The sequence below is a fragment of the Salvelinus alpinus genome, chromosome 5 (genome assembly GCF_045679555.1).
Source record: "Salvelinus alpinus chromosome 5, SLU_Salpinus.1, whole genome shotgun sequence".
NCBI classification, from domain to species: Eukaryota; Metazoa; Chordata; class Actinopteri; order Salmoniformes; family Salmonidae; genus Salvelinus; species Salvelinus alpinus.
In genome coordinates this window covers 7,411,533-7,432,056 of record NC_092090.1, presented here as the reverse complement: position 1 = coordinate 7,432,056, position 20,524 = coordinate 7,411,533, and the positions used below count along the sequence as shown (strand labels likewise).

Sequence of the window (20,524 nt, the reverse complement as noted above, 5' to 3'; positions counted from 1 at the left end):
CTGGCGGGGGGAAGCGTGAGACTAACCGCGAGGTGACTCTCTGTACGCCCGTCCTCATGTCGTCCAGGGTGCAGGCGGTGAGGATGGTAGAGACCTCCATGGCTCCGTTGTTAAACATCTTCCCTGAAGCCTTCATCAGGTGAAGGGTCAACTCCCCCAGACACAGCCTCTCCTGGTGTTGAGACACTGCTGACACCTTGGAAATGGGGAAACAAGACATACAATCTGTCCATAAACCAACCTAGTTGTCCCGTTGAAACATCAGCGAACCACTGGGGGAACTACCGAGAGTCACTACAAGGTCATTACCAAAGAGTCACTACAAGATCATTACCACAGAGTCATTACAAGGTTATTACCACAGAGTCATTACCACAGAGTCATTACCACAAAGTCATTACCACAGAGTCATTACCACAAAGTCATTACCACAGAGTCATTACCACAGAGTCATTACCAGGTCATTACCACAAAGTCATTACAAGGTCATTACCACAAAGTCATTACAAGGTCATTACAAGGTCATTACCACAGAGTCATTACCAGGTCATTACCACAAAGTCATTACAAGGTCATTACCACAGAGTCATTACCACAGAGTCATTACAAGGTCATTACCACAGAGTCATTACAAGGTCATTACCACAGAGTCATTACAAGGTCATTACCACAGAGTCATTACAAGGTCATTACCACAGAGTCATTACAAGGTAATTACCACAGTCATTACAAGGGCATTACAAGGTCATTACCACAGTCATTACAAGGGCATTACAAGGTCATTACCACAGAGTCATTACAAGGTCATTACCACAGAGTCATTACAAGGTCATTAACACAGAGTCATTACAAGGTCATTATCACAGAGTCATTACAGGGTCATTACCACAGAGTCATTACAAGGTCATTACCACAGAGTCATTACAAGGTCATTACCACAGAGTCATTACAAGGTTATTACCATAGGGTCATGTTGGACAGTAATGACTGGTGTTTGGTAGCTGTGCAAACGCTTCCCCCTAATCGTGTCTTTATCTAATTATCCAGGGCTTGGAGAGCAGAGAGGACCGTAGGAGGAAATGACTGTCATTACTGACGCCAGCGCTGACCACGGCCCAATTCCCCCGGTTCCTCCATAGAGTACATTAGAAGTGAGACTGAGCTACAACACCTATAGATACGTACCTGTTTAGTGAGACCGGGCTACATCACCTATAGATACGTACCTGTTTAGTGAGACTGGGCTACATCACCTATAGATACGTACCTGTTTAGTGAGACTGAGCTACATCACCTATAGATACGTACCTGTTTAGTGAGACTGGGCTACATCACCTATAGATACGTACCTGTTTAGTGAGACCGGGCTACATCACCTATAGATACGTACCTGTTTAGTGAGACCGGGCTACATCACCTATAGATACGTACCTGTTTAGTGAGACCGGGCTACATCACCTATAGATACGTACCTGTTTAGTGAGACCGGGCTACATCACCTATAGATACGTACCTGTTTAGTGAGACCGGGCTACATCACCTATAGGTACGTACCTGTTTAGTGAGACTGGGCTACATCACCTATAGATACGTACCTGTTTAGTGAGACCGGGCTACATCACCTATAGATACGTACCTGTTTAGTGAGACCGGGCTACATCACCTATAGATACGTACCTGTTTAGTGAGACTGGGCTACATCACCTATAGATACGTACCTGTTTAGTGAGACCGGGCTACATCACCTATAGATACGTACCTGTTTAGTGAGACCGGGCTACATCACCTATAGATACGTACCTGTTTAGTGAGACCGGGCTACATCACCTATAGATACGTACCTGTTTAGTGAGACCGGGCTACATCCCCTATAGATACGTACCTGTTTAGTGAGACTGGGCTACATCACCTATAGATACGTACCTGTTTAGTGAGACTGGGCTACATCACCTATAGATACGTACCTGTTTAGTGAGACTAGGCTACATCACCTATAGATACGTACCTATTTAGTGAGACTGAGCTACAACACCTATAGATACGTACCTGTTTAGTGAGACTGGGCTACATCCCCTATAGATACGTACCTGTTTAGTGAGACTGGGCTACATCACCTATAGATACGTACCTGTTTAGTGGCATTAGAAGTGAGACTGGGCTACATCACCTATAGATACGTACCTGTTTAGTGAGACCAGGCTACATCACCTATAGATACGTACCTGTTTAGTGAGACTGGGCTACATCACCTATAGATACGTACCTGTTTAGTGAGACCGGGCTACATCACCTATAGATACGTACCTGTTTAGTGAGACCGGGCTACATCACCTATAGATACGTACCTGTTTAGTGAGACCGGGCTACATCACCTATAGATACGTACCTGTTTAGTGAGACTGGGCTACATCACCTATAGATACGTACCTGTTTAGTGAGACTGGGCTACATCACCTATAGATACGTACCTGTTTAGTGAGACTGAGCTACATCACCTATAGATACGTACCTGTTTAGTGAGAATGGGCTACATCACCTATAGATACGTACCTGTTTAGTGAGACTGGGCTACATCACCTATAGATACGTACCTGTTTAGTGAGACCGGGCTACATCACCTATAGATACGTACCTGTTTAGTGAGACTGGGCTACATCACCTATAGATACGTATCTGTTTAGTGAGACCGGGCTACATCACCTATAGATACGTACCTGTTTAGTGAGACCGGGCTACATCACCTATAGATACGTACCTGTTTAGTGAGACCGGGCTACATCACCTATAGATACGTACCTGTTTAGTGAGACTGGGCTACATCACCTATAGATACGTACCTGTTTAGTGAGACTGGGCTACATCACCTATAGATACGTACCTGTTTAGTGAGACTGGGCTACATCACCTATAGATACGTACCTGTTTAGTGAGACCGGGCTACATCACCTATAGATACGTACCTGTTTAGTGAGACTGGGCTACATCACCTATAGATACGTATCTGTTTAGTGAGACCGGGCTACATCACCTATAGATACGTACCTGTTTAGTGAGACCGGGCTACATCACCTATAGATACGTACCTGTTTAGTGAGACCGGGCTACATCACCTATAGGTACGTACCTGTTTAGTGAGACCGGGCTACATCACCTATAGATACGTACCTGTTTAGTGAGACCGGGCTACATCACCTATAGATACGTACCTGTTTAGTGAGACCGGGCTACATCACCTATAGATACGTACCTGTTTAGTGAGACTGGGCTACATCACCTATAGATACATACCTGTTTAGTGAGACTGGGCTACATCACCTATAGATACGTACCTGTTTAGTGAGACTAGGCTACATCACCTATAGATACGTACCTGTTTAGTGAGACTGAGCTACAACACCTATAGATACGTACCTGTTTAGTGAGACTGGGCTACATCCCCTATAGATACGTACCTGTTTAGTGAGACTGGGCTACATCACCTATAGATACGTACCTGTTTAGTGGCATTAGAAGTGAGACTGGGCTACATCACCTATAGATACGTACCTGTTTAGTGAGACCAGGCTACATCACCTATAGATACGTACCTGTTTAGTGAGACCGGGCTACATCACCTATAGATACGTACCTGTTTAGTGAGACCGGGCTACATCACCTATAGATACGTACCTGTTTAGTGAGACCGGGCTACATCACCTATAGATACGTACCTGTTTAGTGAGACTGGGCTACATCACCTATAGATACGTACCTGTTTAGTGAGACTGGGCTACATCACCTATAGATACGTATCTGTTTAGTGAGACCGGGCTACATCACCTATAGATACGTACCTGTTTAGTGAGACTGGGCTACATCACCTATAGGTACGTACCTGTTTAGTGAGACTGGGCTACATCCCCTATAGATACGTACCTGTTTAGTGAGACTGGGCTACATCACCTATAGATACGTACCTGTTTAGTGAGACTGGGCTACATCACCTATAGATACGTACCTGTTTAGTGAGACCGGGCTACATCACCTATAGATACGTACCTGTTTAGTGAGACCGGGCTACATCACCTATAGATACGTACCTGTTTAGTGAGACTTGGCTACATCACCTATAGATACGTACCTGTTTAGTGAGACTGGGCTACATCACCTATAGATACGTACCTGTTTAGTGAGACTAGGCTACATCACCTATAGATACGTACCTGTTTAGTGAGACTGAGCTACAACACCTATAGATACGTACCTGTTTAGTGAGACTGGGCTACATCCCCTATAGATACGTACCTGTTTAGTGAGACTGGGCTACATCACCTATAGATACGTACCTGTTTAGTGGCATTAGAAGTGAGACTGGGCTACATCACCTATAGATACGTACCTGTTTAGTGAGACCAGGCTACATCACCTATAGATACGTACCTGTTTAGTGAGACCGGGCTACATCACCTATAGATACGTACCTGTTTAGTGAGACTGGGCTACATCACCTATAGATACGTACCTGTTTAGTGAGACCGGGCTACATCACCTATAGATACGTACATGTTTAGTGAGACTGGGCTACATCACCTATAGATACGTACCTGTTTAGTGAGACCGGGCTACATCACCTATAGATACGTACCTGTTTAGTGAGACCGGGCTACATCACCTATAGATACATACCTGTTTAGTGAGACCGGGCTACATCACCTATAGATACGTACCTGTTTAGTGAGACCGGGCTACATCACCTATAGATACATACCTGTTTAGTGAGACCGGGCTACATCACCTATAAATACGTACCTGTTTAGTGAGACCGGGCTACATCACCTATAGATACGTACATGTTTAGTGAGACCGGGCTACATCACCTATAGATACATACCTGTTTAGTGAGACTGGGCTACATCACCTATAGATACGTACCTGTTTAGTGAGACTGGGCTACATCACCTATAGATACGTACCTGTTTAGTGAGACCGGGCTACATCACCTATAGATACATACCTGTTTAGTGAGACCGGGCTACATCACCTATAGATACGTACCTGTTTAGTGAGACCGGGCTACATCACCTATAGATACGTACATGTTTAGTGAGACCGGGCTACATCACCTATAGATACATACCTGTTTAGTGAGACTGGGCTACATCACCTATAGATACGTACCTGTTTAGTGAGACCGGGCTACATCACCTATAGATACGTACCTGTTTAGTGAGACCGGGCTACATCACCTATAGATACGTACATGTTTAGTGAGACCGGGCTACATCACCTATAGATACATACCTGTTTAGTGAGACTGGGCTACATCACCTATAGATACGTACCTGTTTAGTGAGACTGGGCTACATCACCTATAGATACGTACCTGTTTAGTGAGACCGGGCTACATCACCTATAGATACATACCTGTTTAGTGAGACCGGGCTACATCACCTATAGATACGTACCTGTTTAGTGAGACCGGGCTACATCACCTATAGATACGTACATGTTTAGTGAGACCGGGCTACATCACCTATAGATACATACCTGTTTAGTGAGACCGGGCTACATCACCTATAGATACGTACCTGTTTAGTGAGACCGGGCTACATCACCTATAGATACGTACCTGTTTAGTGAGACCGGGCTACCTCACCTATAGATACGTACCTGTTTAGTGAGACCGGGCTACATCCCCTATAGATACGTACCTGTTTAGTGAGACCGGGCTACATCACCTATAGATACGTACCTGTTTAGTGAGACTGGGCTACATCACCTATAGGTACGTACCTGTTTAGTGAGACCGGGCTACATCACCTATAGATACGTACCTGTTTAGTGAGACCGGGCTACATCACCTATAGATACGTACCTGTTTAGTGAGACCGGGCTACATCACCTATAGGTACGTACCTGTTTAGTGAGACCGGGCTACATCACCTATAGATACGTACCTGTTTAGTGAGACCGGGCTACATCACCTATAGATACGTACCTGTTTAGTGAGACCGGGCTACAACACCTATAGATACGTACCTGTTTAGTGAGACCGGGCTACGTCACCTATAGATACGTACCTGTTTAGTGAGACTGGGCTACATCACCTATAGATACGTACCTGTTTAGTGAGACTGGGCTACATCACCTATAGATACGTACCTGTTTAGTGAGACCGGGCTACATCACCTATAGATACGTACCTGTTTAGTGAGACCGGGCTACATCACCTATATATACGTACCTGTTTAGTGAGACTAGGCTACAACACCTATAGATACGTACCTGTTTAGTGAGACTGAGCTACATCACCTATAGATACGTACCTGTTTAGTGAGACTAGGCTACATCACCTATAGATACGTACCTGTTTAGTGAGACTGGGCTACATCACCTATAGATACGTACCTGTTTAGTGAGACCGGGCTACATCACCTATAGATACTTACCTGTTTAGTGAGACCGGGCTACATCACCTATAGGTACGTACCTGTTTAGTGAGACCGGGCTACATCACCTATAGGTACGTACCTGTTTAGTGAGACCGGGCTACATCACCTATAGATACGTACCTGTTTAGTGAGACTGGGCTACATCACCTATAGATACGTACCTGTTTAGTGAGACCGGGCTACATCCCCTATAGATACGTACCTGTTTAGTGAGACTGGGCTACATCACCTATAGATACGTACCTGTTTAGTGAGACTGGGCTACATCACCTATAGATACGTACCTGTTTAGTGAGACCGGGCTACATCCCCTATAGATACGTACCTGTTTAGTGAGACTGGGCTACATCACCTATAGATACTTACCTGTTTAGTGAGACCGGGCTACATCACCTATAGGTACGTACCTGTTTAGTGAGACTGGGCTACATCACCTATAGATACGTACCTGTTTAGTGAGACTGAGCTACATCACCTATAGGTACGTACCTGTTTAGTGAGACTGGGCTACATCACCTATAGATACGTACCTGTTTAGTGAGACCGGGCTACATCACCTATAGATACGTACCTGTTTAGTGAGACTGGGATACATCACCTATAGATACGTACCTGTTTAGTGAGACTGGGCTACATCACCTATAGGTACGTACCTGTTTAGTGAGACTGGGCTACATCACCTATAGGTACGTACCTGTTTAGTGAGACCGGGCTACATCACCTATAGGTACGTACCTGTTTAGTGAGACTGGGCTACATCACCTATAGATACGTACCTGTTTAGTGAGACCGGGCTACGTCACCTATAGATACGTACCTGTTTAGTGAGACTGGGCTACATCACCTATAGATACGTACCTGTTTAGTGAGACTGGGCTACATCACCTATAGATACGTACCTGTTTAGTGAGACTAGGCTACATCACCTATAGATACGTACCTGTTTAGTGAGACTAGGCTACATCACCTATAGATACGTACCTGTTTAGTGAGACCGGGCTACATCACCTATAGGTACGTACCTGTTTAGTGAGACCGGGCTACATCACCTATAGATACGTACCTGTTTAGTGAGACTGGGCTACATCACCTATAGATACGTACCTGTTTAGTGAGACTGGGCTACATCACCTATAGATACGTACCTGTTTAGTGAGACTGGGCTACATCACCTATAGATACGTACCTGTTTAGTGAGACTGGGCTACATCACCTATAGATACGTACCTGTTTAGTGAGACTGGGCTACATCACCTATAGATACGTACCTGTTTAGTGAGACTGGGCTACATCACCTATAGATACGTACCTGTTTAGTGAGACAGCTACATCACCTATAGATACGTACCTGTTTAGTGAGACTGAGCTACATCACCTATAGATACGTACCTGTTTAGTGAGACTGGGCTACATCACCTATAGATACGTACCTGTTTAGTGAGACCGGGCTACATCACCTATAGATACGTACCTGTTTAGAGTCATTGCTGTACAGGACCAGTCCCAGGGACTCTATGTTGAAGGTAAACTTCATGGTTTCCAGGGGTTCCTCTTCTACCGGTTGTTCTGGAAGTTCAACCATGTTCTCAACACCATCTGAAGGACGAGGAGAGAACAGAAACACGGTCAGAAGAATTAACACACTCAGGACTCAAGTCGATACATTACACACACGCTCGTGACCTCTGACCTTTGGGGTAGTCTGTTTTGAGCATCAGCGTAGTCTTGTGTTTCAGGGCTGCCGTGTCGGGGCTGGTGTGTTGGTCTGGCTGCAGACCGCTGGCTTCTCCAATGTTCTCCATCAGGATCCTCAACAGGACTGTTAGGTCGTCCTGACTCAGGGCAACCTGGGGAGAACAGACGACAGAGAGGATATGTAGCTGGAGCTAATGCTAATGGTTGCTAATGCTAATATCACTAATACTAGTTAACCTGAAGAGACACAAGCACAGAGAGGATGTAGCTATACGCAATGCTAATGTCACTAATACTAGTTAACCTGAAGAGACAAGAACAGAGGATGTAGCTAATGGTTGCTAATGCTAATGTCACTAATACTAGTTAACCTGAAGAGACACAAGCACAGAGAGGATGTAGCTGAAGCTAATGCTAATGGTTGCTAATGCTAATATCACTAATACTAGTTAACCTGAAGAGACACAAGAACAGAGAGGATGTAGCTGTAGCTAATGCTAATGCTGCTCATAATTAGAGGAGCCTCTAAATAACTTGAGGAGAGACAGGAGACATATAGGATGGAGCTGTAGCTAATGCTAATGCTGCTCATAACTAGAGGAGCCTCTAAATAACTTGAGGACAGACAGGAGACGTATAGGATGGAGCTGTAGCTAATGCTAATGCTGCTCATAACTAGAGGAGCCTCTAAATAACTTGAGGACAGACAGGGAGATGTATAGGATGGAGCTGTAGCTAATGCTAATGCTGCTCATAACTAGAGGAGCCTCTAAATAACTTGAGGAGAGACAGGAGACATAATGCTAATGTTGCTGTTGCTAAAGCCAATAATGCTGTAGCTAATGCCGCGTTCACATCATGTCAGAGTGATCGGAGGAACGACTTGTTATTTCGGAGGAACGACTTGGAGCGTTCACTTGCCACTTGCTCGGAGATCGGAAGAAACGCAAGAACCATTCTCACCATTGACAGACGAAATCGTGGCAATGTTTGTTGCCATTTTCAAACCAGAGTTAGGCATGTGGGAAAGATCGGTGTCCAGAGATCTCTAGTTGTAATTACGAGTTGGAGGGACGTTCACGTGCATTTTTCACAGTAGGAAGGTCATATTTACGAGTTCCCGACATGACGTGAACGCGGCACAAGGCAATACAAAGTTGATTTACTGTTTAACGGATTTCATTTTTTTTAAAGTGAGGCGAGCGAGCAGATAAAATAAAAAATATATTTTAAAAAATATATACAATTTGGAACCCCTTGTAAAAATACTAAACAACCTTTTTTACAACACCTAGTGGTGACATCACCACAACATTTTAGTCTTTTGGTATAATGGTTTTGGAATGACAGTTATAGGAACCACAGTTTGAGTCCTGATCAGGGTACCCGTCTAATTAACTACATTGGTGTCAGGAGCTGGAGAGCACAGTTTGAGACACAGTTCAGCCATTTTTTAAAATAATTGATGTGCTAGCTGAAATATATATAGCAGCCCACTAAAGTAATCAGCCCTATTCTGACGATAACCAACTGCTTCAGCTTGAATTCTATATTTAACACATCTCCCAATAGCTGATAACTAGACGAGCCTCGAAATAACTTGAGGACAGACAGGGAGACGTATAGGATGGAGCTGTAGCTAATGCTAATGCTGCTCATAACTAGAGGAGCCTCTAAATAACTTGAGGACAGACAGGAGACGTATAGGGTGTAGCTGTAGCTAATGCTAATGCTGCTCATAACTAGAGGAGCCTCAAAATAACTTGGACAGATAGGGAGACGTATAGGATGGAGCTGTAGCTAATGCTAATGCTGCTCATAACTAGAGGAGCCTCTAAATAACTTGAGGACAGACAGGAGACGTATAGGATGGAGCTGTAGCTAATGCTAATGCTGCTCATAACTAGAGGAGCCTCTAAATAACTTGGGACAGACAGGAGATATATAGGATGGAGCTGTAGCTAATGCTGCTCATAACTAGAGGAGCCTCTAAATAACTTGGACAGACAGGAGACTATAGGATGTAGCTGTAGCTAATGCTAATGCTGCTCATAACTAGAGGAGCCTCTAAATAACTTGACAGACAGGAGACTATAGCTGTAGCTAATGCTAATGTTTCTCATAACTAGAGGAGCCTCTAAATAACTTGGACAGACAGGGAGACGTATAGGATGGAGCTGTAGCTAATGCTAACGTTGCTCTCACTAGCATACAGACCTTTTTAGACAGCTGAAGCAAGCACAACACATTTTCTTCAGGAAATGTACTTCTTCTAGTTTAGTCATATTTATCTTACCTGACTAGCATCTATTACGTTGCAATGTCCCATAAATTGAATGACGAAATCAACTTGAAGTATCGACAAAACACATTTTGCCACATAACAACAAAAGGCTACAGCTAATCTTTTTTCCCCCTAAAATTAATGTTCGCAATTCACAAATGATTATTTTGACTCACATGATTCAATTCACAGTGGATTGAACCGAATCCCAACTACTACAACGGCGAAGTGAATCGTTAGTTTCATCCAAAATAATGGTCTAAAATAATTGATTCATATTAATCAAATTAATCGCTTTTTTTATGTGAAGCAGGACATTCGTTACACTGTAAATCAACTTTGTTCGGCCTAATGCTAATGTTGCCTTTGCTAATGCTAATGTTGTCTTTGCTAATGCTAATGTTGCTATAGGTAAAGCTAATGTTGCTATAGGTAAAGCTAATGTTGCCTTTGCTAATGATAATATTGCTATAGATCAAGCTAATGTTGCCTTTGCTAATGCTAATGTTGCTATAGGTAAAGCTAATGTTGCCTTTGCTAATGATAATGTTGCTATAGATCTTGCTAATGATAATGTTGCTATAGATCAAGCTAATGTTGCCTTTGCTAATGCTAATGTTGCTATAGGTAAAGCTAATGTTGCCGTTGCTAATTTGCTGACAATTTTACATTTACATTTTAGTCATTTAGCAGACGCTTTCATCCAGAGTGACTTACAGGAGCAATTAGGGTTAAGTGCCTTGCTCAAGGGCACATCGACATATTTGAACCAGTGACCTTTCGGTTACTGACCCAACGCTCTTAACCGCTAGGCTACCGGCCTTGATTATCTTAGGGTCAAACCCTAGAGGACTGTAGCATGTACCTTACATGCCTTGATTATCTTACTGTCGAGGACTGTAGCATGTACCTTACATTCCAAACCAGGCTGCAAGCAGAAGTCAGAAGTTAGTTAGTGTGACTAAATCATCAACGCTCGGCTGTTATGGTTTAAGAGACAAAGCTACTTCAAGTCTAAAGGAAGGGGACGACATTGCACACATTTAACTAGCTACAACTTACCAGTACCATTCTCCCACCTGAGGTCAACCATCAATATGACTGAATCATGAAAGCTCAGCTATTATGACTTGAAGGAAATAGTTACTTCAGGTATCAGAGAGGGTGACATTACTACACGAGTAAAGATAACTTCAATCAGCTTCTCTGCTACAATACAAATATCTTGGTATCAAAACAGATCTTTATCTAACCACTCCTTTCGAGGGGAAGACATGATTGCAGTTAGTGTTAGCTCCTCTCTGTCTACCTCTATGGTTACTGTTAGCTCCTACCTTCATGGGCTTGAGGTCTCTGTCTACCTCTATGGTTCCTGTTAGCTCCTACCTTCATGGGCTTGAGGTCTCTGTCTACCTCTATGGTTCCTGTTAGCTCCTACCTTCATGGGCGTGAGGTCTCCGTCTACCTCTATGGTTCCTGTTAGCTCCTACCTTCATGGGCGTGAGGTCTCTGTCTACCTCTATTTATTTTTTATTTATTTATTTTACCGTTATTTTACCAGGTAAGTTGACTGAGAACACGTTCTCATTTGCAGCAACGACCTGGGGAATAGTTACAGGGGAGAGGAGGGGGATGAATGAGCCAATTGTAAACTGGGGATTATTAGGTGACCGTGATGGTTGAGGGCCAGATTGGGAATTTAGCCAGGACACCGGGGTTAACACCCCTACTCTTACGATAAGTGCCATGGGATCTTTAATGACCTCAGAGAGTCAGGACACCCGTTTAACGTCCCATCCGAAAGACGGCACCCTACACAGAGCAGTGTCCCCAATCACTGCTCTGGGGCATTGGGATCTTTGTTTAGACCAGAGGAAAGAGTGCCTCCTACTGGCCCTCCAACACCACTTCCAGCAGCACCTGGTCTCCCATCCAGGGACTGACCAGGACCAACCCTGCTTAGCTTCAGAAGCAAGCCAGCAGTGGTATGCAGGGTGGTATGCTGCTGGCAACCTCTATGGTTCCTGTTAGCTCCTACCTTCATGGGCGTGAGGTCTCTGTCTACCTCTATGGTTACTGTTAGCTCCTCTCCGTCTACCTCTATGGTTCCTGTTAGCTCCTACCTTCATGGGCTTGAGGTCTCCGTCTACCTCTATGGTTCCTGTTAGCTCCTACCTTCATGGGCGTGAGGTCTCTGTCTACCTCTATGGTTACTGTTAGCTCCTCTCCGTCTACCTCTATGGTTCCTGTTAGCTCCTACCTTCATGGGCGTGAGGTCTCTGTCTACCTCTATGGTTACTGTTAGGTCCTCTCCGTCTACCTCTATGGTTACTGTTAGCTCCTAACTTCATGGGCTTGAGGTCTCTGTCTACCTCTATGGTTACTGTTAGCTCCTCTCCGTCTACCTCTATGGTTACTGTTAGCTCCTACCTTCATGGGCTTGAGGTCTCTGTCTACCTCTATGGTTACTGTTAGGTCCTCTCCGTCTACCTCTATGGTTACTGTTAGCTCCTCTCCGTCTACCTCTATGGTTACTGTTAGCTCCTCTCCGTCTACCTCTATGGTTCCTGTTAGCTCCTACCTTCATGGGCTTGAGGTCTCCGTCTACCTCTATGGTTCCTGTTAGCTCCTACCTTCATGGGCTTGAGGTCTCCGTCTACCTCTATGGCAGCCATCTTCTGGTACCATGCTGCAGCCAGGTTCCTCTTCACTGTTAGGAGCAGGTTGACAGGCTGCAGCAGCTCAGTACTGGACTGAGAGTCTTTCTCCATGTAAATCCTAATGAGAGAAAGAGATGCTAATTATAGACAGGGATAGTTAGACAACTTGCTTATTTAGCTACACTATACAGTATTAGGGTGGTATCCAGACTTTCACACCATTCCTGTACCAACCCAGGGATGAGGTATTACTTAATTTTTTTGACTTCCAAAACAAAATGTAGCCAGCAGGCCATGTAGGCAGCAGGCCATGTAGGCAGCAGGCCATGTAGCCAGCAGACCATGTAGCCAGCAGGCCATGTAGCCAGCAGGCCATGTAGCCAGCAGACCATGTAGCCAGTAGACCATGTAGCCAGCAGGTCATGTAGCCAGCAGGACATGTAGCCAGCAGACCATGTAGCCAGCAGGCCATGTAGCCAGCAGGCCATGTAGCCAGCAGGCCATGTAGCCAGCAGACCATGTAGCCAGCAGGCCATGTAGCCAGCAGGCCATGTAGCCAGCAGGCCATGTAGCCAGCAGGCCATGTAGCCAGCAGGCCATGTAGGCAGCAGGCCATGTAGGCAGCAGGCCATGTAGGCAGCAGACCATGTAGGCAGCAGACCATGTAGGCAGCAGACCATGTAGCCAGCAGGCCATGTAGGCAGCAGGCCATGTAGGCAGCAGGCCATGTAGCCAGCAGGCCATGTAGGCAGCAGACATGTAGCCAGCAGACATGTAGCCAGCAGGCCATGTAGCCAGCAGACCATGTAGCCAGCAGACCATGTAGCCAGCAGACCATGTAGCCAGCAGACCATGTAGCCAGCAGGCCATGTAGCCAGCAGGCCATGTAGCCAGTAGGCCATGTAGCCAGTAGGCCATGTAGCCAGCAGACCATGTAGCCAGCAGGCCATGTAGCCAGCAGGCCATGTAGCCAGCAGGGAATGTAGCCATCAGGGAATGTAGCCAGCAGGCCATGTAGCCAGCAGACCATGTAGCCAGCAGACCATGTAGGCAGCAGACCATGTAGCCAGCAGACCATGTAGGCAGCAAGGTACTTGATCCAGGAGGGGATTGATTGTCGCTGCTTTAACCAAGAAGCTTGTTCTTGACATCTAGCCACTTAGATAGGAAGTTACAAACCCAAATGTCTAGCTGGAGACCTGAGATAGATAGTTCACTTATAAGCAGAGGCGTAGAATGCAACCCCCTGAACTTTAGGGCCTCACGCTGAATTTATTTTACGGAATTGAAAATCATACCGTCGGTATTCTAAAACACCCCAGTATACGGTATATACAGTATAGCGCCCGAGCCCATTCAGTAAGACCCACCCCAGTATACGGTATATACAGTATAGCGCCCGAGCCCATTCAGTAAGACCCACCCCAGTATACGGTATATACAGTATAGCGCCCGAGCCCATTCAGTAAGACCCACCCCAGTATACGGTATATACAGTATAGCGCCCGAGCCCATTCAGTAAGACCCACCCCAGTATACGGTATATACAGTATAGCGCCCGAGCCCATTCAGTAACACCCACCCCAGTATACGGTATATACAGTATAGCGCCCGAGCCCATTCAGTAAGACCCACCCCAGTATACGGTATATACAGTATAGCACCCGAGCCCATTCAGTAAGACCCACCCCAGTATACGGTATATACAGTATAGCACCCGAGCCCATTCAGTAAGACCCACCCCAGTATACGGTATATACAGTATAGCACCCGAGCCCATTCAGTAAGACCCACCCCAGTATACGGTATATACAGTATAGCGCCCGAGCCCATTCAGTAAGACCCACCCCAGTATACGGTATATACAGTATAGCGCCCGAGCCCATTCAGTAAGACCCACCCCAGTATACGGTATATACAGTATAGCACCCGAGCCCATTCAGTAAGACCCACCCCAGTATACGGTATATACAGTATAGCGCCCGAGCCCATTCAGTAAGACCCACCCCAGTATACGGTATATACAGTATAGCGCCCGAGCCCATTCAGTAAGACCCACCCCAGTATACGGTATATACAGTATAGCACCCGAGCCCATTCAGTAAGACCCAGCCCAGTATACGGTATATACAGTATAGCGCCCGAGCCCATTCAGTAAGACCCACCCCAGTATACGGTATATACAGTATAGCACCCGAGCCCATTCAGTAAGACCCACCCCAGTATACGGTATATACAGTATAGCGCCCGAGCCCATTCAGTAAGACCCACCCCAGTATACGGTATATACAGTATAGCACCCGAGCCCATTCAGTAAGACCCACCCCAGTATACGGTATATACAGTATAGCGCCCGAGCCCATTCAGTAAGACCCACCCCAGTATACGGTATATACAGTATAGCACCCGAGCCCATTCAGTAAGACCCACCCCAGTATACGGTATATACAGTATAGCACCCAAGCCCATTCAGTAAGACCCACCCCAGTATACGGTATATACAGTATAGCGCCCGAGCCCATTCAGTAAGACCCACCCCAGTATACGGTATATACAGTATAGCGCCCGAGCCCATTCAGTAAGACCCACCCCAGTATACGGTATATACAGTATAGCACCCGAGCCCATTCAGTAAGACCCACCCCAGTATACGGTATATACAGTATAGCGCCCGAGCCCATTCAGTAAGACCCACCCCAGTATACGGTATATACAGTATAGCGCCCGAGCCCATTCAGTAAGACCCACCCCAGTATACGGTATATACAGTATAGCACCCGAGCCCATTCAGTAAGACCCAGCCCAGTATACGGTATATACAGTATAGCGCCCGAGCCCATTCAGTAAGACCCACCCCAGTATACGGTATATACAGTATAGCACCCGAGCCCATTCAGTAAGACCCACCCCAGTATACGGTATATACAGTATAGCGCCCGAGCCCATTCAGTAAGACCCACCCCAGTATACGGTATATACAGTATAGCACCCAAGCCCATTCAGTAAGACCCACCCCAGTATACGGTATATACAGTATAGCGCCCGAGCCCATTCAGTAAGACCCACCCCAGTATACGGTATATACAGTATAGCACCCGAGCCCATTCAGTAAGACCCACCCCAGTATACGGTATATACAGTATAGCGCCCGAGCCCATTCAGTAAGACCCACCCCAGTATACGGTATATACAGTATAGCACCCGAGCCCATTCAGTAAGACCCACCCCAGTATACGGTATATACAGTATAGCGCCCGAGCCCATTCAGTAAGACCCACCCCAGTATACGGTATATACAGTATAGCACCCGAGCCCATTCAGTAAGACCCACCCCAGTATACGGTATATACAGTATAGCACCCGAGCCCATTCAGTAAGACCCACCCCAGTATACGGTATATACAGTATAGCGCCCGAGCCCATTCAGTAAGACCCACCCCAGTATACGGTATATACAGTATAGCACCCGAGCCCATTCAGTAAGACCCAGCCCAGTATACGGTATATACAGTATAGCACCCGAGCCCATTCAGTAAGACCCACCCCAGTATACGGTATATACAGTATAGCACCCAAGCCCATTCAGTAAGACCCACCCCAGTATACGGTATATACAGTATAGCACCCAAGCCCATTCAGTAAGACCCACCCCAGTATACGCTATATACAGTATAGCGCCCGAGCCTATTCAGTAAGACCCAGCCCAGTATACGGTATATACAGTATAGCGCCCGAGCCCATTCAGTAACACCCACACCAGTATACGGTATATACAGTATAGCGCCTGGGCCCATTCAGTAAGATCACGATTGAACCAAGCAGAACTAACGTTAGTCAGAGGAGTTGGATAGCGCTCATACAGATCTGGGACCAGGCATTAAACCCTTGTTTTCTGATCTGGGACCAGGCATTAAACCATGGCTTTCTGATCTGGGACCAGGCATTAAACCCTTGTTTTCTGATCTGGGACCAGGCATTAAACCATGGCTTTCTGATCTGGGACCAGGCATTAAACCCTTGATTTCTGATCTGGGACCAGGCATTAAACCATGGCTTTCTGATCTGGGACCAGGCATTAAACCCTTGATTTCTGATCTGGGACCAGGCATTAAACCATGGCTTTCTGATCTGGGACCAGGCATTAAACCCTTGTTTTCTGATCTGGGACCAGGCATTAAACCATGGCTTTCTGATCTGGGACCAGGCATTAAACCATGGCTTTCTGATCTGGGACCAGGCATTAAACCATGGCTTTCTGATCTGGGACCAGGCATTAAACCATGGCTTTCTGATCTGGGACCAGGCATTAAACCCTTGGTTTCTGATCTGGGACCAGGCATTAAACCCTTGGTTTCTGATCTGGGACCAGGCATTAAACCCTTGGTTTCTGATCTGGGACCAGGCATTAAACCCTTGCTTTCTGATCTGGGACCAGGCATTAAACCCTTGCTTTCAGATCTGGGACCAGGCATTAAACCGTTGCTTTCTGATCTGGGACCAGGCATTAAACCCTTGTTTTCTGATCTGGGACCAGGCATTAAACCCTTGTTTTCTGATCTGGGACCAGGCATTAAACCCTTGTTTTCTGATCTGGGACCAGGCATTAAACCGTTGCTTTCTGATCTGGGACCAGGCATTAAACCCTTGTTTTCTGATCTGGGACCAGGCATTAAACCGTTGCTTTCTGATCTGGGACCAGGCATTAAACCGTTGCTTTCTGATCTGGGACCAGGCATTAAACCGTTGCTTTCTGATCTGGGACCAGGCATTAAACCCTTGTTTTCTGATCTGGGACCAGGCATTAAACCCTTGTTTTCTGATCTGGGACCAGGCATTAAACCCTTGCTTTCTGATCTGGGACCAGGCATTAAACCCTTGCTTTCTGATCTGGGACCAGGCATTAAACCCTTGCTTTCTGATCTGGGACCAGGCATTAAACCCTTGCTTTCTGATCTGGGACCAGGCATTAAACCCTTGCTTTCTGATCTGGGACCAGGCATTAAACCCTTGCTTTCTGATCTGGAACCAGGCATTAAAACCTTTACTTTCTGATCTGGGACCAGGCATTAAACCGTTGCTTTCTGATCTGGAACCAGGCATTAAACCCTTACTTTCTGATCTGGGACCAGGCATTAAACCCTTGATATCTGATCTGAAACCAGGCATTAAACCCTTGATACCCTTGCTTTCAGATCTGGGACCAGGCATTAAACCGTTGCTTTCTGATCTGGGACCAGGCATTAAACCCTTGTTTTCTGATCTGGGACCAGGCATTAAACCCTTGTTTTCTGATCTGGGACCAGGCATTAAACCCTTGTTTTCTGATCTGGGACCAGGCATTAAACCCTTGTTTTCTGATCTGGGACCAGGCATTAAACCCTTGCTTTCTGATCTGGGACCAGGCATTAAACCCTTGCTTTCAGATCTGGGACCAGGCATTAAACCGTTGCTTTCTGATCTGGGACCAGGCATTAAACCCTTGTTTTCTGATCTGGGACCAGGCATTAAACCCTTGTTTTCTGATCTGGGACCAGGCATTAAACCCTTGTTTTCTGATCTGGGACCAGGCATTAAACCCTTGCTTTCTGATCTGGGACCAGGCATTAAACCCTTGCTTTCTGATCTGGGACCAGGCATTAAACCCTTGCTTTCTGATCTGGGACCAGGCATTAAACCCTTGCTTTCTGATCTGGGACCAGGCATTAAACCCTTGCTTTCTGATCTGGGACCAGGCATTAAACCCTTGCTTTCTGATCTGGGACCAGGCATTAAACCCTTGCTTTCTGATCTGGGACCAGGCATTAAACCCTTGCTTTCTGATCTGGGACCAGGCATTAAACCCTTGCTTTCTGATCTGGAACCAGGCATTAAACCTTTACTTTCTGATCTGGGACCAGGCATTAAACCGTTGCTTTCTGATCTGGAACCAGGCATTAAACCCTTACTTTCTGATCTGGGACCAGGCATTAAACCCTTGATATCTGATCTGAAACCAGGCATTAAACCCTTGATACCCTTGCTTTCTGATCTGGGACCAGGCATTAAACCCTTGCTTTCTGATCTGGGACCAGGCATTAAACCCTTGCTTTCTGATCTGGGACCAGGCATTAAACCCTTGCTTTCAGATCTGGGACCAGGCATTAAACCGTTGCTTTCTGATCTGGGACCAGGCATTAAACCCTTGTTTTCTGATCTGGGACCAGGCATTAAACCCTTGTTTTCTGATCTGGGACCAGGCATTAAACCCTTGTTTTCTGATCTGGGACCAGGCATTAAACCCTTGTTTTCTGATCTGGGACCAGGCATTAAACCCTTGTTTTCTGATCTGGGACCAGGCATTAAACCCTTGCTTACTGCACTGATGAAGCAAAAGATGACTGTGTTAAACAGAATGCACTGACCTGGACAGTTTGAGCTGTGTGAGCTGTACGTCCATGTGGTCAATGACAGCAGGAAGTGGACATCCCTCCACAGCAAGTAGAGAGAAGCTATTGCCCACGGTGATGAGCCCCAAGTCCACCTCCAGTGCATTGTGTGAGGTGGAGGACTGGGGGATGATGATGAGAGGGGCCTTCAGCCTGATGTCCATGGAGAGACGGAAGCTCTTCTGGGCAAAGTCCCTGATGCTGGAGGCTGCCTTCTCTGCTGCCTGGGCCGTGGCCACACTCAACGCCTCTTTGGCCGTCTGGAAGTTGTTGCTGAAATTCTAGGAGACGGAAAACACGGATGAGTGAAGTTCTTTAGCGGAAAGGGCTCAGAAAGGAATGGACCGGCATCAAAGCGGAGACCGAGCTAGGACAGCTAAACTTCCGGAAACTTCTCATGTTTTTCCAGAAATCCAAGTTGGAGGTTTCCTGAAATCAGTAAGGTAATCCCTTTAACTGGGAATCATCCAACCAGGATGTCTGAAAAAAAAACAGGAACTGAAGAAAAAGAGTCTCTGCACACTTAAATACAAAGAACGGTTTAAAATACTCAAGACCGTTTGTCAGAGATTTCTCCAGTACCAACGCTGAGACTCACCAGCAAAGACATGACAAACTTGTGGAGGTAGACGACTTGGACGCAGCCCACGTTGAGCTGGACGATCCCGTCTGTCTTGGAGGTGTCTGCGTAGCCGGCTCCTTCTGTAGCCTTGGGGGTCAGACTCATACTGAAACTAAACACCTCGTCTCCTACGATAGAGATGGCCTGCGACGGAGAAACCAAACGTTATAGCAGGTTAAACTCAACTTTCAATATTTCACGGGGGTTGAATGACATAGTGTCGCGTCTCCCTCTTTCACTGAAATCCCTTTCGTGGTTTTACTTCGTGACTTACCTTTTTGTGAATACTTTTTGGATCGACATTAATGACGATGAAATCCCGAAGGCGGGCTGAGATGTGGGTTTGAGGCCCTTGCATCAGGAGGGATCCATTGAAACCTTGTACAACAAGATAAAATGTCGATCTC

At 46.0% G+C, this 20,524-nt stretch overlaps 1 protein-coding gene across 13 annotated transcripts in view; it reads right to left on the bottom strand.

Annotated features, from left to right (window-relative positions):
* vps13c (vacuolar protein sorting 13 homolog C) overlaps positions 1 to 20,524 on the bottom strand; it is a 229,896-nt gene that overhangs the window by 79,159 nt on the left and 130,213 nt on the right. For all 13 annotated transcript variants that reach the window (XR_011674951.1, XM_071400446.1, XM_071400445.1 and 10 more), the window contains 7 exons: positions 20,392 to 20,495; positions 20,094 to 20,261; positions 19,472 to 19,776; positions 13,044 to 13,188; positions 8,122 to 8,278; positions 7,903 to 8,027; positions 27 to 196 (listed from right to left, as the gene is read on the bottom strand). Coding sequence is in view for 12 of the 13 variants with exons in the window: in XM_071400446.1 (XP_071256547.1) it covers positions 27 to 196; positions 7,903 to 8,027; positions 8,122 to 8,278; positions 13,044 to 13,188; positions 19,472 to 19,776; positions 20,094 to 20,261; positions 20,392 to 20,495 (1,174 nt within the window). In the remaining variant the exon portion in view is untranslated. The remainder of the gene's footprint in view (positions 1 to 26; positions 197 to 7,902; positions 8,028 to 8,121; positions 8,279 to 13,043; positions 13,189 to 19,471; positions 19,777 to 20,093; positions 20,262 to 20,391; positions 20,496 to 20,524) is intronic.